General features: G+C 43.4%; 1 protein-coding gene across 2 annotated transcripts in view; it reads right to left on the minus strand.

The window, feature by feature from the left end:
• The window catches only part of DCC (DCC netrin 1 receptor), a 934,061-nt gene that overhangs the window by 78,404 nt on the left and 836,364 nt on the right, over positions 1 to 19,293 (minus strand). For both annotated transcript variants that reach the window (XM_081929563.1, XM_081929562.1), the window contains exon 21: positions 4,323 to 4,355. In XM_081929563.1, the coding sequence (XP_081785689.1) occupies positions 4,323 to 4,355 (33 nt within the window). The remainder of the gene's footprint in view (positions 1 to 4,322; positions 4,356 to 19,293) is intronic.

Here is a 19,293-nt window from a genome sequence, read left to right on the forward strand (position 1 = left end):
TAATTGCCCAGAAAACCTCCATTTTTCAAGCACATTCCCATTCTTCTTTTCACATTTCACTTTTCCAAATCTCAATTTATTATTCTGATACCACGTAGGCAGGGAAATTAGCAGTGCTGTCACCCAAATGATAAAGAGCCCTGCCTTTGATTCTATTTGTGTTTACTTGGAATCGCTACAAGGTATGTAAGGAAAATGGCATCTACTTTATGTTCCAGAATGTCTATTAAGATCAAACACATTCAATTGTTTACTTTGCCCATTTATAACGGAATGCTAAAGTTGGAGAGAACAGTTTGTTACGCTGCATGACTTTCCAGCAAAAACAAATTAATTCCAAGGCTTTTGCCTCATGGAGAAATGCCATCCAGACGTTCTCTTGAGTTACTCATTTTATTCAGTGGCAGTGTGAAGTGACAGCTATGGGCTATTATTTTAGTAGAGATGTTTATATTACTTAGCGTGCATTAACGCCTAGGAAATATGAATGTAAAGGACATCATTGTTAGGGGCTCCAGCAAAGCTTTTCGGGTTAGGGCTGGGTGATAAATTGGATATTGCTTGTGATTTAATGAGAAACTTCCTAATCTGCACTTCTCAGACCAATAGATTATCTGAAACACCATTGCTCTTAGAAATTTGCTTTTTCTTGAATTTTGCACTGTGGTTCCCTAATCAGTCTGTACAAAAAGACATATATTAGGAGGAAGCATCCATGGAGGCGTATATATTAGTGAAAACAGCATGCAAAATGCATTATATTAGGGGAAATGGTTGCAAAAATATGCATCAGTCAAAACTGCATCCAGAAAGGTGATTAGAAAAAATGCACACTAAAATGTTAATATTTTCCATGAGGGTTTTTCTTTTAAAAATGCAAATTGTGACAGAAGTGTGAAAGCCTGAAGTATAGATTTGAAAAAATGAGAAACAGAGAGAAATTTATAGGTTCATCCATCCCTAGTTCGGGCCCACATAAAATCTGGGTCTTCTAATGCTTACTTTCAAAGAAGAGGTGAGCACCATGAGACTCCAGAATTAACCTCTAGCTTGGATTGGAATCTAAGGTGAAGGAAAATTCCCAACCTACTCACCCACCCAGACCTCAAATGTCTGGGCCACCTATCCCCGTTCCCTTTAAACAACCCTTATCCTACTGGGCAGTAGCAACAGCTGTTTTCTAACAGTGGGAATTGGGGTGGTGGTCTGTCCCTTCCTGCCCCCCTCTGGTGCACTGGTACTGTGGCAGGGGGAAATGTCCTGATGGAAACCTACATACCCTGCAAGGAAGATGGATGATTTCCAAAGTCAGGGTGGTTTGGAAAAGAACCAGAGCTATTTAAGGATTCTGTCTTCTTGGGGAAATAGCTTGACTTATTTTCTGGGCAAATCTGATGTGGGATGGGGTAAGTCTGATAGCTGAATGTGTACAGTATTCTGGAGAAGAGGAGGTTAAGGGGTGATATGATAGCCATGTTCAAATATATAAAAGGATGTCACATAGAGGAGGGAGAGAGGTTGTTTTCTGCTGCTCCAGAGAAGCGGACACGGAGCAATGGATCCAAACTACAAGAAAGAAGATTCCACCTAAACATTAGGAAGAACTTCCTGACAGTAAGAGCTGTTCGACAGTGGAATTTGCTGCCAAGGAGTGTGGTGGAGTCTCCTTCTTTGGAGGTCTTTAAGCAGAGGCTTGACAACCATATGTCAGGAGTGCTCTGGTGGTGTTTCCTGCTTGGCAGGGGGGTTGGACTTGATGGCCCTTGTGGTCTCTTCCAACTCTATGATTCTATGATTCTATGAGTCCCCAAATATTCTTGGGCTACAAATCCCATTATTGTTGACCATTGGCTATGCTGTCTGGGGAAGGTGGGGGTTGTAGTCCAACGATCTAAAGGAATCTAAAGGTTGGAAAGGATGCACTAGGAGAAGAATTTGTGTTGCATTTTCCATATTTTTATGCATCCTCAAGAGCCTAAACAGAGTTACTTAAGGAGAGAATGTGAAAGAGAGAGCTTTCTCGGAGCTGTTGAGAGAGGAATGGGTGAGAAGGACCAATGTTCAAGTTGATATAATATTTTGTTTCTGGGGTGAAGTCTTATGGAGCAGAATGGGTTCTGTTTCCTGGTTATCACCCTCCCAACATTTATATTTACGACCAAGCCATGTAGGGCCATGTTCTGGAAGCAGGGTCAGAGACTGCACATATTTCCCTGGAAACTAGAGCATCGTATGTAAGTAGGTAAAGGGACCCCTGGACAGTTAAGACCCGTCAAAGGCAACTATGAGGTTCCTGCGCTCATCTCGCTTTCAGGCCGCGGGAGCCGGCGTTTGTCCACAGACAGCTTTCTGAGTCACGTGGCCACCATGACTAAACCGCTTCTGGCACAACGGGACACCGTGACAAAAACCAAAGCGCATGGGAACATTGTTTACCTTCCCACCACAGCAGTACCTATTTATCTACTTGCACTGGCGTGCTTTCAAACTGTTAGGTTGGCAGGAGCTGGGACAGAGCAATGGGAACTCACCCCGTCGCGGGGATTCAAAATGCCGACCTTCCGATCAGTAAGCCCAAGGGGATCAGTGATTTAGATCACAGCGCCACTCTGTCTATATAATGCACGTGCACACCAAGGATACATTTAGACAAACATCATGGTGAGATTGTGCATACCCAGTCAGAGGCTCCTCTCCCACCGCTGGGCCTACTGAGCATCCACACATGGCTATAATATTTACATAGGGCCTACACAGAATGTGCATATGACAGATGCACACATCTGATTCAAACAGTGGCGTAGCGTGGGTTGTCAGCACCCAGGGCAAGGCAAGTAATTTGCGCCCCCTAACCCGTGGATTTGCGCCCCCTAACCCGTGGATTTGCGCCCCCTAACCCTAACCCCCAGATGTTGCGCCCGGTGCATCCGGCCCCCCTGCACCCCCCACGCTATGCCACTGGATTCAAAGACTGTGTGAGAGCTGTTGATCACAACATATAGAGCTACATGAATCTTATGCACCTAGGCCTAATCCAAATGTTGACACTGGACATCAGGTATGCCAAGAGGAAAACAGGCAAATCCAGAGAGGTGACATCTCTCAAAGTAAAATAATAAATAAATAAAAATAAATATGTGTAGAATCATTTCCTCATCATATATAAGGCCTAATTTTCACTATGTGACCAGAGTGACCAGTGCGACCAATGCAACCAAAGTACATTAAGGACAGTAGAACCTCTACTTACAACCGCCTCTACTTGGGCCCGATCCAAGTTGCGACCGCGGCAAACCCAGAAGTAAATCCTGGGTTTGCCGTGATTCGCGCACACGCAGAAGCGGCTTCTGCCATTTGCGCATGCGCAGAAGTGGCTGCCGCAGTCTGCACCTGCACAGAAGCACACCGCTGTCAAATGCAACTGCGCACAACGGCGCTTCTACCAGCGACCCGGATCGACTTACGGACGGACCTCCGGAACTGATTACATCCGTAAGTAGAGGTTCCACTGTACCAAGCTTGATGAAAGGAGAACCTATTCAAGTGGGGGGAAACAGAACCCTCAGGACATGAAACTGGTGTTATGGGATGTTTTCCCCATACATATCCAATGGGTGAATCAATAGAAGCCAACAGCTAAGCAAAGAGAGCTATTTTCCTTTCCAAATGCCTGGAGAGACTCAGCCATTCCTCCCCACCAAAAAATGTAATTACCTAAAGTGATAATCAACTATTTTCCCCTTCATAGTAAACAAATGACTACAAGCATTTGGCTTGAAATGAAGAACAAACATCACAATGAGTTTAAAAATAGTAAGAAGAGGATAAAACGCTACCAACAATTATGCCTTGAAAAGTTGACTAAACCACCATCTTCCAACATGAGGGAGAAACTGATTTATGGATAGATAGATATAGTGGTTCTTACCATGAGGCTCCAGAACTTTAATCTATAACCCACAAAAGGGTGTAAGAGCAGCTTGGAAATTATGCCAACCTTAATTATACTTAATGTGAATTATTCAGAAGTGCAGCAGAGAGAGGAAAAAATTTATTTCATACAAAGGAGCCTGACATTTTAATTGGTCCTTCAGAAAAGAGACAAAACAATTTCCTCTCAAGAAAATTTACATCTTCCCCATCAAAACAGCATCCTCAGCCGAGCAGAACTTCATTAACAAGATTAATTATCATGCCAGTGTCTGCCTCATCAGGTGTGCTGGCCAGGTGAAGAGCAGAACACAAAGGAAAGGGGGCTGACATTACACTTACAGCTTGGCGCTGATTTCAAGAGAAGACAGGACACTATAAGGCCATCTTACCTTGATCATTAGCCATTTTGTCAGGATGTTCCACTGCAAGGCAAAAACAACAACAAAACAACACTGTCAGTCATTTTTTATCAGTAGGCACTTTGATGCATCAAATCAGCCATTTTGTTAGCTAACTTTCTTATCAAGTTGCAGACTCTCTGTTCTCCCCCCCCTTTTTTTTTTTACTCTTCAGTCGATTGTATCAGAATATGACAGGGAAGATTTTGACGTTATTCTTTAATTTCAGAATCATCTTGAGAGACGGAAAGTACAAGTGTCAGTCAGTTCATCTGTATCTCATAACTAATGAAGTCAGATGTTGATTGTTGAAGGAGAATAAGAAGTCTCAGGTTGTCCCCACCCACAGATCCCCTGATCTGGGGTATCATTAGGAAAGCTTAATTAAGAAGTGAGATTCAAGAAAAAGAAGAAGAAATGGTTTCTTTGAATAATTAGGCACAAACCCTCCTGCACACTGAAAGCTAGCTCGTCGTTTCATTTCAAAAGCGATTTTACATGCTTTTAAAATATAATAATCACATACAAAGGAAAGATGGGATTACAAGTGCTCCAGTTAAGTCTTCAGGATTTATAGACATTGCCAAGACTCTCAGGCTGCAGTGGCCTTCAGCTATTTATTTAAATAGTGCAGAGAACTCAGCTCAAGTTGAAATCTCACAGAATTCTGTACTGCTCTTCTATTGTTTCAGAATGTTTGGGAGAAATACTATGTTAGGAGTAACCAATGTGGTGATCTCTAGATGTTTTGGACTACAGAACCCATCATCCTTGGCTATTGGCTGTGGGCCTGGGGCTGATGGAAGTTGTAGTTGAAGCAATGATTCTTCAACATCAACTTCTTTGAACAGGTCATGTTGTGCAGGTGCCTGATTATCGTCTTCCAAAGCAACTACTCTATTCTGAACTTAAAAATGGAAAGTGCAATGCTGGTGGTCAACAAAAGATTGTCTCAAGGCAAATTTTAAAAAACGTAGTATAAACACCAACAATTGGGAAACACTTGCCTGTGAGCACTCCAATTGGAGAACAGCCTTTACCAAAGGTGCCATGGGCTTTGAAGACACTCGAACTCAGGACGCAAGGGAGAAATGTACTAAGAGGAAGGTATGGTTGGCAAATCCACACCGTGATCAACTCCTGCCCAGAAACCAATGTCCCCACTGTGGAAGGATATGTGGATCCAGAATTGGCCTCCACAGTCACTTACGGACTCATTGTTAAAACTGTGTTTATGGAAGACAATCTTACTTGGCTATGAGGGATCGCAGAAGAAGAAGAAGAAGAAGAAGAAGAAGAAGAAGAAGAAGAAGAAGAAGAAGAAGAAGAAGAAGAAGAAGAAGAAGAATTATTCAACAACCCTGGAGGGCACCATGTTAGTTACTCCTGTGTTATGTGATGTCTGCCCAAGAAATATCATTGCGTGGATGCTTTGCCTATATCTGGCAGTTATGCATCAAAGGGGCACCAGAACGTAAGCCCTGGTAGTTAAGTGGCATCTCGTTCCTCACCCAATTTCTCTTTTTTATACCCATTATCCAGTCATGCTCCTGCCTACACGTAGAGCCCACACATAGGATGATCCACTAGCTGACCACGCAACTGAGTCGGATGCCTTTTGGGGTAGGTCAGCTACCTACATGACTGAGTCTTGCTTAAAGTATGAAGCAGTTGAAACAGGTGGTGTTCAAAAAGCTGACAAAACACTTTTGGTCTTCATAAATGAAGGCAAGTAATAAGGGATGGATACTGTTCTATCTGTCCATTCCCTACTCAATCCAATCTTTATGTTGTCAAAGGTGTGACAAAACAAGCCAGTGGGTATAAGGAATCAAATCTCAAGTCTTTGCAGTTTTCTGATAGGGGTGGCACTCTCACAAAATAGGTTTATTGTGTTAAATCTGCCAAAGATAGATATATAACCAATTCTCCATTAGGAGAACATCTGAAGCATAATGAGGGCTGCTGATTTGCTTTGGAATATGCTCTTTTGGAAATCCAGCTCTCGGCTTGTTGGAGACAGAGAACAGGATATATAAAAAATGAAAAACATCTTTCTATTATAGCCATGGTGGCATTTGGGCAGTTCATGGGAAATTATGGTTTACAAAACCAGAGACAACATTTCCTTAAATACAAAGGAAGCTGTATCTTTTAAAATTTAGTTGTATTAAATAAATTGGCAATGGTAAGTCTACTAATATCTCTTACTTATGACAACTAATTGAAACCTCGCCATACGAAGGTGTCATGCACCAAGTCAGACCACTGGGTCCATCTAGCTCAGTACAGTGGTACCTCAGGTTAAGTACTTAATTCGTTCCGGAGGTCCGTTCTTAACCTGCAACTGTTCTTAACCTGAAGCACCACTTTAGCTAATGGGGCCTCCTGCTGCTGCCGCGCCTCTGGAGCCCGATTTCTGTTCTTATCCTGAAGCAAAGTTCTTAACCTGAAGCACTATTTCTGGGTTAGCGGAGTGTGTAACATGAAGCGTATGTAACTCAAGGTACCGCTGTAGTGTCTACTCTGACAGGCAGCAGATCTGCAGGACATTGGATAGGACTCTCTCCCAGCCTGACCTGGAGATGCTGGGGATTGAACCAGGGACCCTCTGCATACAAAGCAGATGCTCTACCACTGAGCTACACCCTTCCCCTACTCCTGAGCTATGCAACAACACAGAGGACTCTTGGCTTCATATCCCAGCTGTGTGTTTCCTGAGGTTATCTGACTGGCCACTGTAGGAAACAGGATAGTGGACTAGATCAATATTTGCTCTGATCCTGCAGGACTCTGCACAATTTCATGCAGGTTTTATGGATTTATGTTCTTGCTATTGCGCTAATGAACAACGACCCAACAAAATGTGATTGTGAGAAGAATTCTACTAAATATCTCTCTTGGTTTTGGTCGTTGAAAATCTTACAGTCCTGCTAGGTAAAGGTAAAGGACCCCTGGATGGTTAAGTCCAGTCAAAGGCGAGTATGGGGTTGCAGCGCTCATCTCGCTTTCAGGCTGAGGGAGCCAGCGTTTGTCCACAGACTGCTTTTTGAGTCATGTGGTCAGCAGGACTAAACTGCTTCTGGTGCAACGGAACACCGTGACGGAAACCAGAGCGCACAGAAATGCCATTTACCTTCCTGCCACAATGGCATCTATTTATCTACTTGTACTGGCATGCTTTCGAGCTGCTAGGTTACTCCGTCGCAGGGATTTGAACTGCCAACCTGCTGATTGGCAAGCCCAAGAGGATCAGTGGTTTAGACCACAGTGCCACCCCTGTCCCTACAGTCCTGCTAACCCATATTCAGCTCCTCTCCCCAAAATCCAGTTCTTGCTGCAAGGTGAGACCATATCTAGGACAGTATTCCCCAACCTGATGCCCTTCAGATGTTCTGGACTACAACTCTCATAACTGATCAACAACCATCAGTTCAAAACATCTGCAGGGCACTAGTGTGGAGAAGGCTGAACTTTAAAGGAAGTGTGTAGGAATCTACTGACCCTTTCCCTTCCACATTGCACCAGAGGACAGAAATCCTAGAGCATAATTTTATAATGGGTTTCTTCACAGGTCTATACCTATGATTTATAATTAGGACATCAAAAACAAATACAGTTTGTCAACATGCCCTGGCCAAAACCTTTATCTCAAGCATTTATGGCATTGGTAACTAAGCTAGATAAGATGTTGCTTTTTGCTTTTCATGTCCCTTCCACTGCTGTGCTGTTAAGAGGATGTAACCCTTGTCATAAATAGCGCCACGAAATATTTCAGGGTTGCTTTGGTCTATGACATTGGTTCCTGGCAAGTTCTCTGTAACTCAGGGACGTAAGTTGGTTTCCCATTCCCACACTTGTCACCCCAGTGAAGCATTAGAGGGCACTGTAACGCAAAAAATTCTGCCTGATGTTGTCTCTTCAAAGAGAGAGGGAGAGAGGGAGAGAAACACTCCACGATGACAATATCAGCAATTATAGAGCAGTTTTTCAAAAAAGAGAAAAGGATGATTGCAAATTTAACACCGTTGTCGATCATGTCCTGCAGAAAGCCCCAAATAAAGACCTTTCTTGTCTGTGTTAATAGGAGGGTAATGCCGATCAGAATTAACAAGCAAAGAGCAACCTCTCTCTTCCTCCCTCCCTCCCCGACTGACACATATCAGTTCACATAATTTATACATCCTTCAAATTAAGGTTACGGATGCTCTCTCTATGCACTGTGATAGCAACACATCTCCTAGGCAATTTCCAGAGGGTTAGTCTGTTAGTCGGCTGCCGTGAAAACAACAAATAGTCTTCTGGCATCTTAAAGAGGAAGCGTTAGATCCCACTTTAGCAACCCTTAGAGCAGACCCACTGAAATAAATGGACTCAAGTTGGTCATGACTTACCCAAGGCCATTGATTTCAATAGGTCTACTCTGAGTATGGCTTAGTCAGATGCAACCCTGGAATAAAGATGATGGCATATACTGTATTTTTCTGTGTATAAGACACACCAATGTATAAGACGCCCCTTATTTTGGGAGACTCCCAGTTAAGAAAACACCCCCTCAGCACAACCCGTGCATAAGACGAGCACCAATTTTAAACCTATTTTTTTTGGTAGGAAAAAACCCTCTAGTCTTATACACGGAAAAATACGGTACTTTTGTGGAATGTAGTCCATGTCATTGGATGCATGTCACACTTGGCAGGTGACACACACCTGGTTAGGAGTGGTGGATTGTCCATAGTGAGGTGAAAGGGACATGAAAGGAAAAAGGTACAGACTACAGGGGAAACTGTGGGAAAACTGGGTAGAGGTCTTGCTAGCAGGTACCCTTGATAATGTTTTGGTGGGAGCAATTACCCACTATACCACACTGTCTTCAAAACTTGTCCCCAAAGTAGACATCATCATCATCATCATTATTAGAATTAGAATTTTTATACTGCCCTATACCCAGGGGTTTCAGGGCAGTTTGCAGAATAAAATCAAGATATAAAACCACAAAATACACAATAAAAAACCCCACACATTTTAAAAGGGCATAGGATGTCAATCAGGGCAACCAAACCCCTGGTTAAAAAGGAACATTTTTGCCTGGCGCTAAAGGTGTGTAATGAAGGCGCCAGGCGAACATCCCTGGGGAGAGGTTCCCTGAGGAGGTTCATTCTCATGTCACCGCCCTCCGAACATCTCAAGGAGGGGGCACACAAAGGAGGGCCTCAGAAGATGATCTCAGGGTCCGGGTAGGTTCATATATGTGGTTGCTGGTAGATACTTAAACCATGTGGATTCCAGCCTGCACCCATTTGCATGAATTGGGACCTAATTGGTTCCTACTTGGATGAAAACACACCAGGAAAAGAAGAGACCGAGAGGAGATATGATAGCCATCTTCAAATATTTTAAGGGCTGTCCCATGGAAGAGGGAACATGCTTGTTTCCTCCTGCTCTTGAGGGTAGGACTCGAGGCAATGGCTTCAAGTTACAAGAAAGGAGATTTCAACTAAACATTTGGAAAAACTTTCTAACAGTAGGAGCTGTTGGGCAGTGGAATAAACTCCCACAAGATGTGGTAGACTCTCCTTCCTTAGAGGTTTTTAAGTTGGATGGCTATCTGCCATAGATGCCTTAGCTGATGTTCCTGCATGGCAGGGGGTTAAGACTAGATGACTCTTGGGTTCCTTCCAACTCTAAAATTCTATGATTCTATGAAACTGGTCTGAACCACATGGTGTCAGGGACTGGACATCATAGGACAGTTCAGAATGACAACAGGGGTTTGAGGGAGGTCACAGCTCAGAGGCAGATGAGGGGGAAAGCTGGGAAAGCATGGGAGAGGAGGAAGAACCAGGAGGGCAACAGCTGATGGACACAGTGCCTTTAGAAAGAATTCCAGACCCACCCTCTCCCAAAACCCAGCGAGCATTGAAAGTAGTAGAGCGAAGGGCTCAGAAGCAAAGGGCCCTCAACGTCACCTGTAGGGGAGAAGGTGATTAATAATAATAATAATATAAATATATTATTTATAGCCTGCCCATCTGGCTGGGTTTCCCAGCCACTCTGGGCGGCTTTCAACAGAATATTAAAATACAATAATCTTTTGTTGTTGTTTAGTCGTTTTGTCGTGTTCAACACTTCGTGACCCCATAGACCAGAGCACGCCAGGCACTCCTGTCTTCCACTGCCTCCCGCAGTTTGGTCAAATTCATGCCGGTAGCTTCGAGAACACTGTCCAACCATCTCGTCCTCTGTCATCCCCTTCTCCTTGTGCCCTCCATCTTTCCCAACATCAGGGTCTTTTCCAGGGAGTCTTCTCTTCTCATGAGGTGGCCAAAGTATTGGAGCCTCAGCTTCAGGATCTGTCCTTCCAGTGAGCACTCAGGGATGATTCCCTTCAGAATGGAGAGGTTTGATCTTCTTGCAGTCCATGGGACTCTCAAGAGTCTCCTCCAGCACCATAATTCAAAAGCATCCATTCTTCGGCGATCAGCCTTCTTTATGGTCCAGCTCTCACTTCCATACATCACTACTGGGAAAATCATAGCTTTAACTATACAAACCTTTGTTGGCAAGGTGATGTTTCTGCTTTTTAAGATGCTGCCTAATCTATTAAACATCAAAAGCTTCCTAAACATGAATGAGGAAGTGGGAGAAAGGGGTGTGGGGAGTCACTCAAGACAATGCCATTATTCCAAGAGGATGCATTCCCAGGCCTCTCTCTGTGAATACTGAATAAAAAGCAGATGCTAAGGACTTTTGCTTTTCTTATCCATTCCTGGCAACCTGCCGTGGGGGTTTGGTTCTTCTGCCACTTGACGCATGGCATCATGTGGTGGTGGTGGTGGCCCAAAGGGCCACAATAAATGTGTACCCCTGCAAATCATTGAGTGTGCTTCTAATAGCCTGTTACTTTATGAAACTGATGGTTTTGCAAGTTGCCGCCCCACCCACTGGGGCAGAAATACAGCTAATACAGTGGTACCTCTGGATGCGAACGGGATCCGTTCCGGAGCCCTGTTCACATCCTGAAGTGAACGCAACCCGCTTCTGTGCATGTGCGGGTTCTGATTTGCCGCTTCTGCGCATGTGTGTGATGTCATTTTGAGTGTCTGCGCATGCGCAAGCAGCAAAACCTGGAAGTAACACGTTCCATTACTTCCAGGTCGCTGTGGAGCACAACCCAAAAATGCTTAACCTGAAGCTACTTCAACCTGAGGTATGACTGTATGTGAATCATGAAGATACAGCTCAAAGCTAGAACATCAGTTGCTACATGGTGCAAATGGCTGCACATAACACAGGTTCCCAACATGCATACTAACACAATGTAACAGAACATGGTGGAAATCAGAACTTAATCAGCAGAAATTGCCAGTGCTTATTGCACATGTGTATTAAACATGAAATGAGGTAATGGTGTATATGATTGGTGAAAATTGAAATGCTTTGTTTGAAATTTTATAAATACCACTGCCTGGACAACCAGGCGGGGTTACAGTTTTGTGGAACGACTGTAACCTATTGCTTTGCAATAAACAACGTTGGACTCCTAACTCCTCATGTTTCTGAGTTTTATTGGCATAAATTCAGGAGAGAAGCTATTTTTGGCTTACAACAATGTCACACAAACAGCAACCAACCACACTGTTGGTTGGTTTGTTTATAGGATTTCTTACCTGGCCTTGGCAGGTTACAACAATATACTAGCATGGTAGTAAAATCAAAACAATTTAGTTCAGAAGTATGGGTGGCATCTTTGGCAAATGCCAAAAGCTAATTAATGAGATGCACCTCTGTGGGGAGGGGATTCCACAGTTAGGGGCTGACGCAGAGAATGCCTTCTGAAGGGCTGACACCCTGGTGAATTTTGGAGGGTGGTGAAACTACCAAGAGGGACCCCCTTGCCAATCCTAACACCCAAGGAGGTCTGCAGGAATGGAGAAAGTGTTAGGAGCTCAGCCTACACTCGAGTAGGATCCTGGTAGAGACACATGCCCGACTGGCATGTTCCCTTCCTCCTGGTCAACCGTTCAGGAGCTTCAAAAGCTTTCTTCTGCCCGAACATCACAGCGACCGATGCCAACAGATACCGGCACACTTAGGGATCTGCAGAGTTTGCGCAGCACACGAAATAGACCTCAGCAACTCAGCATTTTGGCTAATCTCCTTTATTTACATATAAACACACACAGAGCACTGCAACATGGCTCCCTCTCTCTCTAGCATCAGACAGCAAAGAGGAAGAACAAAGGACAACAGTCCCACTTCACGGAACACAGTAACACAAACATCCTGTCTCCATCACTTCCCACTCTGTGGAGTCAAAACATACACCGTCATGTGATAGACAAAAATCCCATGACTGCAATCATGGAACAGGAATTCTAACAGAAAGTACTAAGGGATGTGCATGCCATTCAGATTACTGACAGCAGCATAAAATGTGTGAAATTGAAATACAAGTATGTGAGTCTATTGAATACATATATGTAATAAAAGCCCTCAGAAGATGGACTCTCTTTCTTTGAAGGTGTTTGGTGTTGTCTTTTAGCAGAGGTTGGACAGCCATCTGTCCTCTATGCTTGAGATTCCTGCATTGTGGCGGGTGCGACTAGATGACCCCAGAGTCCCTTTCAGCTCTATAATTCTATTTTTCTATGATTCCAGGGCAGCAAACTTTCTCTCAGTTCGTGGCTTGGCACAATAAAGGACTTTTAATAAGCCACTGCCTTGCAGTTCCCACTTATAATACAGTTTGCAATTAAGATTCATTTGAAAATGAGGAGTGACACATTAGAAGAAAATTATGCTACAGTTGTGGCACAGTGGAATAGCTCTCATTAGCCCTGCTCTTCCTGACTTACCTATTTCAGCCACAGGTGAAGGGGAAAGGCAGACTCTTAATGAATTATTTCAGAGACCAAGGGGGTGGTGGTGGTGGGAATCCCTTCTCTGCGTGATATTAATTCACTTGTCTCTTTTCAACCTGCAATTCTGTAGTAAAGAACCTTCTAGAACATAGCGGCATAACTTTGGATACTAAAGAAGAACACTGCTGCTGAATATTTACTATTTAATGTTATTAATCTGTCTGCTGTAAGCCTAATGGGACATTGAGAGTGAAATGCTGTCTTCAGAATGATTAAGTATGGATCATTAGCTGCAAAGGGAACTTCTGGTGCCACATTGCATCATTTTTGTAAGCATCTATGAAGAGGGCATTTACTTCATAAAACTTATATGCCACTTGATTGTAAAAAAACAACAACCCTCAAAGCCATTTACAAAGAGGACAAAACCATAAAACTATCCATAAAAACAGTTAAAAACAGCTACTTAGAACATTTTTTAATATTAAAAAATCAGCACTAAACGAAAAATGAACTTCAACATTCTACATATCTGGGTAGGATTGTCTAAACAGAAACATTTTTAATAGCTGCCGAAAAAGAGTACAGTGGAGGTGTTTGCCTAATGTCAAATGGCAGGGAGTTCCAAAGGGTAGGTACTTCTATACTTAAATATTAATTTCTTACAAAGGCAGAATGGGTATTATGAGACATGTGAAACAGTGCCAGTCCCTCAGGCCAGAGTGGTTGTGTGGGCATGTGCTGGGGTAATTTCACAGGTAACGTAATCCCGAGTTGTTAAGGACACAGTGTTAGGATATAAACACCTTGAACTTGGCCCGGAAGAAAATAAGATTTCTGAGCACAGGTATTATATGTGGGCAAGGCTTCATTCTTGTCAGCAATTGTGCTGCAGCATTCTACACCAACTGCAGCTTCCAGATCAAGCACAAGGGAAGTCCCACATAGATTCCCTGGCAGTAATCCAGTCTTGAAGTAACCAATGAAAGAACTACTGTGGAAAAACTTTCCTGACCCAGGAGTGATTGTTAACTGTGGTACCAACAGAAGTACCGGTAGGTGAGAGGCACTTCTGGCCACAGAGGTCTCCGACCAAGAAAAGGTGAGCAAAATAACGTACAAAAATGAATTATATCACACAAAAAATGACTATGCATTAGGTAAAGGTACCCCTGCCCGTACGGGCCAGTCGTGTCCGACTCTGGGGTTGCGTGTTCATCTCGCTCTAGAGGCCGTGAGCCAGCGCTGTCCGAAGACACTTCCGGGTCACGTGGCCAGCGTGACGAAGCTGCAGCTGGTGAGCCAGCACCAGCGCAGCACACGGAAACGCCGTTTACCTTCCCGCTATAAAGCAGTCCCTATTTATCTACTTGCACTTAAGAGTGCTTTTGAACTGCTAGGTGGGCAGGAGCTGGGACCGAACAACGGGAGCTTACCCCGCCATGGGGATTCGAACTGCTGACCATACGATTGACAAGTCCTAGGCACTGAGGTTTTACCCACAGCGCCACCCGCGTCCCTAACTATGCATTGTTGTTGTTTAGTCGTTTAGTCATGTCCGACTCTTCGTGACCCCATGGACCAGAGCACGCCAGGCACTCCTGTCTTCAACTATGCATTAGAGCCAAACAAATCCTACTGATAGGATATCATCTGGAATTAATGGACCCAAGGTAGCCAAATCTGTTGAATTCAATGAATCTACTCTGGATAAGACTAGTACTGGGCACAATCCTATGTTAGGAGAAATGTACTTGAAGATGTCAAAGATGGAAAATGAGAAGAATGGGATTTTGGACTGGAATGAGGAAAACTGAAATTGGTAGATTCATTTATCTTTAATCCACATTCAGAAAGAAAGAAGAAAGCAAAAAAAACCACAAAAAAACTTTTCAGTCATGCTAAGTATATAGATACACGCACGCACACGTAGTATTTTAGAGATGGAGGTTGTTCTTTTGATGCTAACATGGTTCCTTGTGAAATTAAATGTATTGTGACCTCTCTCTTTCTCCATAATAATAATAATAACAACAACAACAACAACAACAAATTATTATTTATACCCTGCCCATCTGGCTGGGTTTCCCCAGCCACTCTGGGCAGCTTCCAACAAAAGATTAAAAATATATTAAAACATCAGTCATTAAAAGCTTCCCTAAACAGGGCTGCCTTCAGATGCCTTCTAAACATCTGATAGCTGTTTAGGTCTTTCAAGACTGGTGTTATGTGGTCTCGGCGGCCGCTCCCAGTCACCAGTCTAGCTGCCACATTCTGGATTTGTTCTAGTTTCTGGGTCACCTTCAAAGGTAGCCCCATGTAGAGTGCATTGCAGTAGTCCAAGTGGGAGATAACTAGAGCATGCACCACTCTGGCGAGACTGTCCACGGGCAGGTAGGGTCTCAGCCTGCGTACCAGATGGAGCTGGTAGACATGTACGTGTTTGTATCTGTGGGACACCAAACACATCTTCTTAATCATTATTAAGGACAAGAATCCAATAACTTTGCATAATTGAGAGTGTGAGCCAGACATCAGAAGCTCTTTGCACCTTACATGTAGAATCAGATTTATCGGGGGGAAACAGTTTGAATGTTATTGAACATGACATATTTAGGGTGGATAGCATTAAATATTCATGCCAGGGTATTAGACAGTGTCCTCATAGGCTATTAGATGACGGAAGAAAATAATTTTTTTATTTTCAAAAAAATACATCTCCTCTGATCTAAAATTCATCTCCCCGATGAGCTTGATGATACCTTGCATAAACGTTACAAAGTAGGTGATTTTGAGTTCAGATCTAGTTAGATATCTAGGTCTCCTTAGCATTTGATGTCTCATTGCTCTGCAGTTTTTATACTTAGATGATGTGACACCTAGTTGGGGGGGAAAACCCTTCATTTTAACATGGGTTTTTCCTTTGACACTCATCGCAAGAATGAAAGGAAGCTGGTGCCCATTTAATTTGGTAGATAAGAAGACATAGCAAAGGAAGTGTTCTCTCATTGCAATTTATGGTGGTTTAAAAGAAGTGAAAAGCCATCAGAGTTGCACTGATTATTTTATGCAAAGAGAAATCTGACTTGGACAGGCGAGGCAAACTCCCGAAAATCCTGGCTGGGATGCGATAAGCTAAGAATGCATGCGGATGAATTGCTTAGAATTGCTTCACCCAGTTCCTGTTAATTCATTACAAACTATTACATAAAGAAGGTCTCCCATGTTCAATTTGATTTCTTGGTAGCTTTTTTTTAAAAAACAACAACAATAAAAATTAAACAGAGAGGTATCAGCTTCTGCAAAAAGAGCAGCCATCTGTCAGAGCAGCTTAGTGCTCTGGGCTTGTAAATTCTCCAAGACAAATTCCAGTGCTTCAAATCAGCCCTAACTTGCTCACTCATTGAGTAGCACAGATGAAGAGACTTGTTTCTTCGGGGTTTCATTGGAAGAGGCAAGCACCAGGCCATGAGAGATTATTTCTCAGGAGAAACCTGATGTCTGGGCTAGCTCACTGACTCTGCAGACTGAAAGTTGCTAGGAAAAATGGAATCGGCTTGCACATTCCAAGGGCACGAATCATTTTTCTGGAAAACTAAACAAAGAACTTGATATAATTTGCAGGGGGTCCCTTTTTGATATTGTGGAATGCCCTTTCCCAGAGTAGGGGTGAAAAAATATATCAATTTGGTTTCTCTCAGATTTTCCAAATTTAAATACAGTTCCTAACAATTCCATATCCATTTGCTTTCTGGGTGGAGGGGTCCTTATGAAAAATCATCAGCATTCTAGTGTGATCATTTTTCACTATGCAGACCTTCTCCTATGTGATTTTGCCTCATGTACACATTTTTGCAGAGCAAGTTTTGCTAATAGAATGCATTTTGGTATATTTCCAATTATATAAGCATTTATATGCACAGTTCATCCTAGCACATGTGTTTTTGTACAGATTACTTGGTGGGAGAAAAGCACTGCATAATTCAGAGAAAGGTGAATGTCAAAGGGTGGTTGTGTTTCAGTCTGTGTATTATTTCAGAAGGTGCAAAATAGTTAAGATCCATTGACACAATGGCTCGCTGAGTGCTCTCACCATCGCTATGGAGCATGTTGGCTGCCTTGGTACTCAATGTGAGCAATGAAACATGAAATCGGTGGCTAGAGCCCAGGTGGTGTAAGGCTCAGTCAGAAACTGACCAAACATTTTTGAGGCCTACCTCACCTATCACGTCTATCACATGGTAGTAGTGGCGGCAGTGAATAAATCTTACTTCTCTAACTCCATGGTGTCCACAAGTAGCTGTCTGGCAGAACTTTTACAAGTAGTGAATGGGCTTTTGCCCTCTGACCCAGAAAGTGTTGCCCTGACACACGTGGGGGGTGGGGGGCTGCCCGCTTTAGAAGATCATCCTTCCCAACCATGCGGGGGGGGGGGGCTGCACTGAGAAGGATTGGTAGGAGTCATCCCTGATTCTGAATCTTCCAAGGAACAGGAGGACAGTATAGATTTGGAAGAGTGGTTTGCAGAGGGGCATAGTTCAGAAGGCAGAAGCTGGGAAATACTGGATGGGGAACAGCTAGGAGAAGAAACACTGGAAGAGAGAGGGTTAACAAATTCACAGTCTCTGGACAGCATTCACCCCCCATCCCCAAAGACACGGAGAGCTCAGAAAGTGTTAGAACAGAAAGCGCAGAGGGTACAAGCTCAGATTACAAAACGTAGGAGTGACATAGATTAATAGGGATTGGGAGGGGAGTAAGCCTTAATTGGGAGCACCGCCATTTCTAGGGAGACGTGCTCTTTTCTCTCTCACTGTGATTATTAAAGACTCCAACTGGTAAGACGTTCCTTTCATTTGTTCGTCTTATTTATGGCCATGGGAGAGGAAGCCGGTTCCCCAAAGTCTGACAGTATGTGATCAGAATGGTGATCCTAGGGTGATCAGTACTCATCCTTGCTGCCTCCCCCCTCCGAATGTTTTCTTAATACTCAATGTGAATGCGTTAAATGGGTTGGTGCCATTTATGGACACTCTTGTGGAAAGTGGTAGACTTCACTGTGGCCACTAACCCCCTTGCCCAGAATGCCACAGAATGGGTAGTACATCAGAGGAAGTAAACCTGCACCCAGGCCACCAAAAGAGTTTCCCGAGGTAAAGGAAGGAAGGCACCAGCCACTGCTAACAGTGGTCTGTCCCTGGAAAAACTTGAAGAAACGCCACCCCAAAATTATTCTTGGTGCAACTGGGGCCATGAAATTCAGAGGCCATTTTGGTGCATGCCCTTCTCAGTGCTAGGGTTCTCTGCCATTATTGATCTTCTCCTTTAGCTTCTTCCAACAAGCTGGTGAGGAACTCCAGGATTTCCCAGGACATGATTTGAAAAACATACTGCACTATAACTACTCAGGACATAAAGATTATTTGTTTCATGTATGGCAGAGAAAACATTGCCCGCATGACATCTTATAAACCTTGGGTATGTTCATAAAACAATTCTATTGTGCCTATTACTTTTTAATGCATTTGAAAGATCTCCAAACAAAACAAGAAACAGAGACTGCAATTTTGAACTTCCATTAACCTCAATGAGTGAATCACCGCTAGCTTCTTATTCACAAGAAATCAATACAGAAATGAGCAGGCCCCTGGCTGGAGGAAATGTGGGCAAAGGAAATTTCATGTTTGATGCTTCTGTAACTGGCACAAATGTCACTCATCTTTTTCTCAATGACTTTGATGCAATCACAACCGCCGCTCATTATTTTGAGCTATGATTGAGCTACAATTGAACTTCTGTTGTGCATGGGACTGCTAGTTTGTTATTATTATTCTTTCCAGTGGCAGAAAACAGTTTTGTCAAATGTTTTCAGGGGAAGAGCCATAGCTCAATGGCCAGGCATGTGCTCTGCATGGAGGAGGTCCTTGGTTCAATCCCCTGAAAAAAGTTTGTTGCAGAAACCACTGAGAGCCACTGATAGTCAGTGTAGACCAGGCTTCCTCAACCTTGGCCCTCCAGATGTTTTTGGCCTACAACTCCCATGATCCCTAGCTAGCAGGACCAGTGGTCAGGGATGATGGGAACTGTAGTCTCAAAAT

This window comes from Podarcis melisellensis (genome assembly GCF_964234715.1).
Source record: "Podarcis melisellensis genome assembly, chromosome: 11".
NCBI classification, from domain to species: domain Eukaryota; kingdom Metazoa; phylum Chordata; class Lepidosauria; order Squamata; family Lacertidae; genus Podarcis; species Podarcis melisellensis.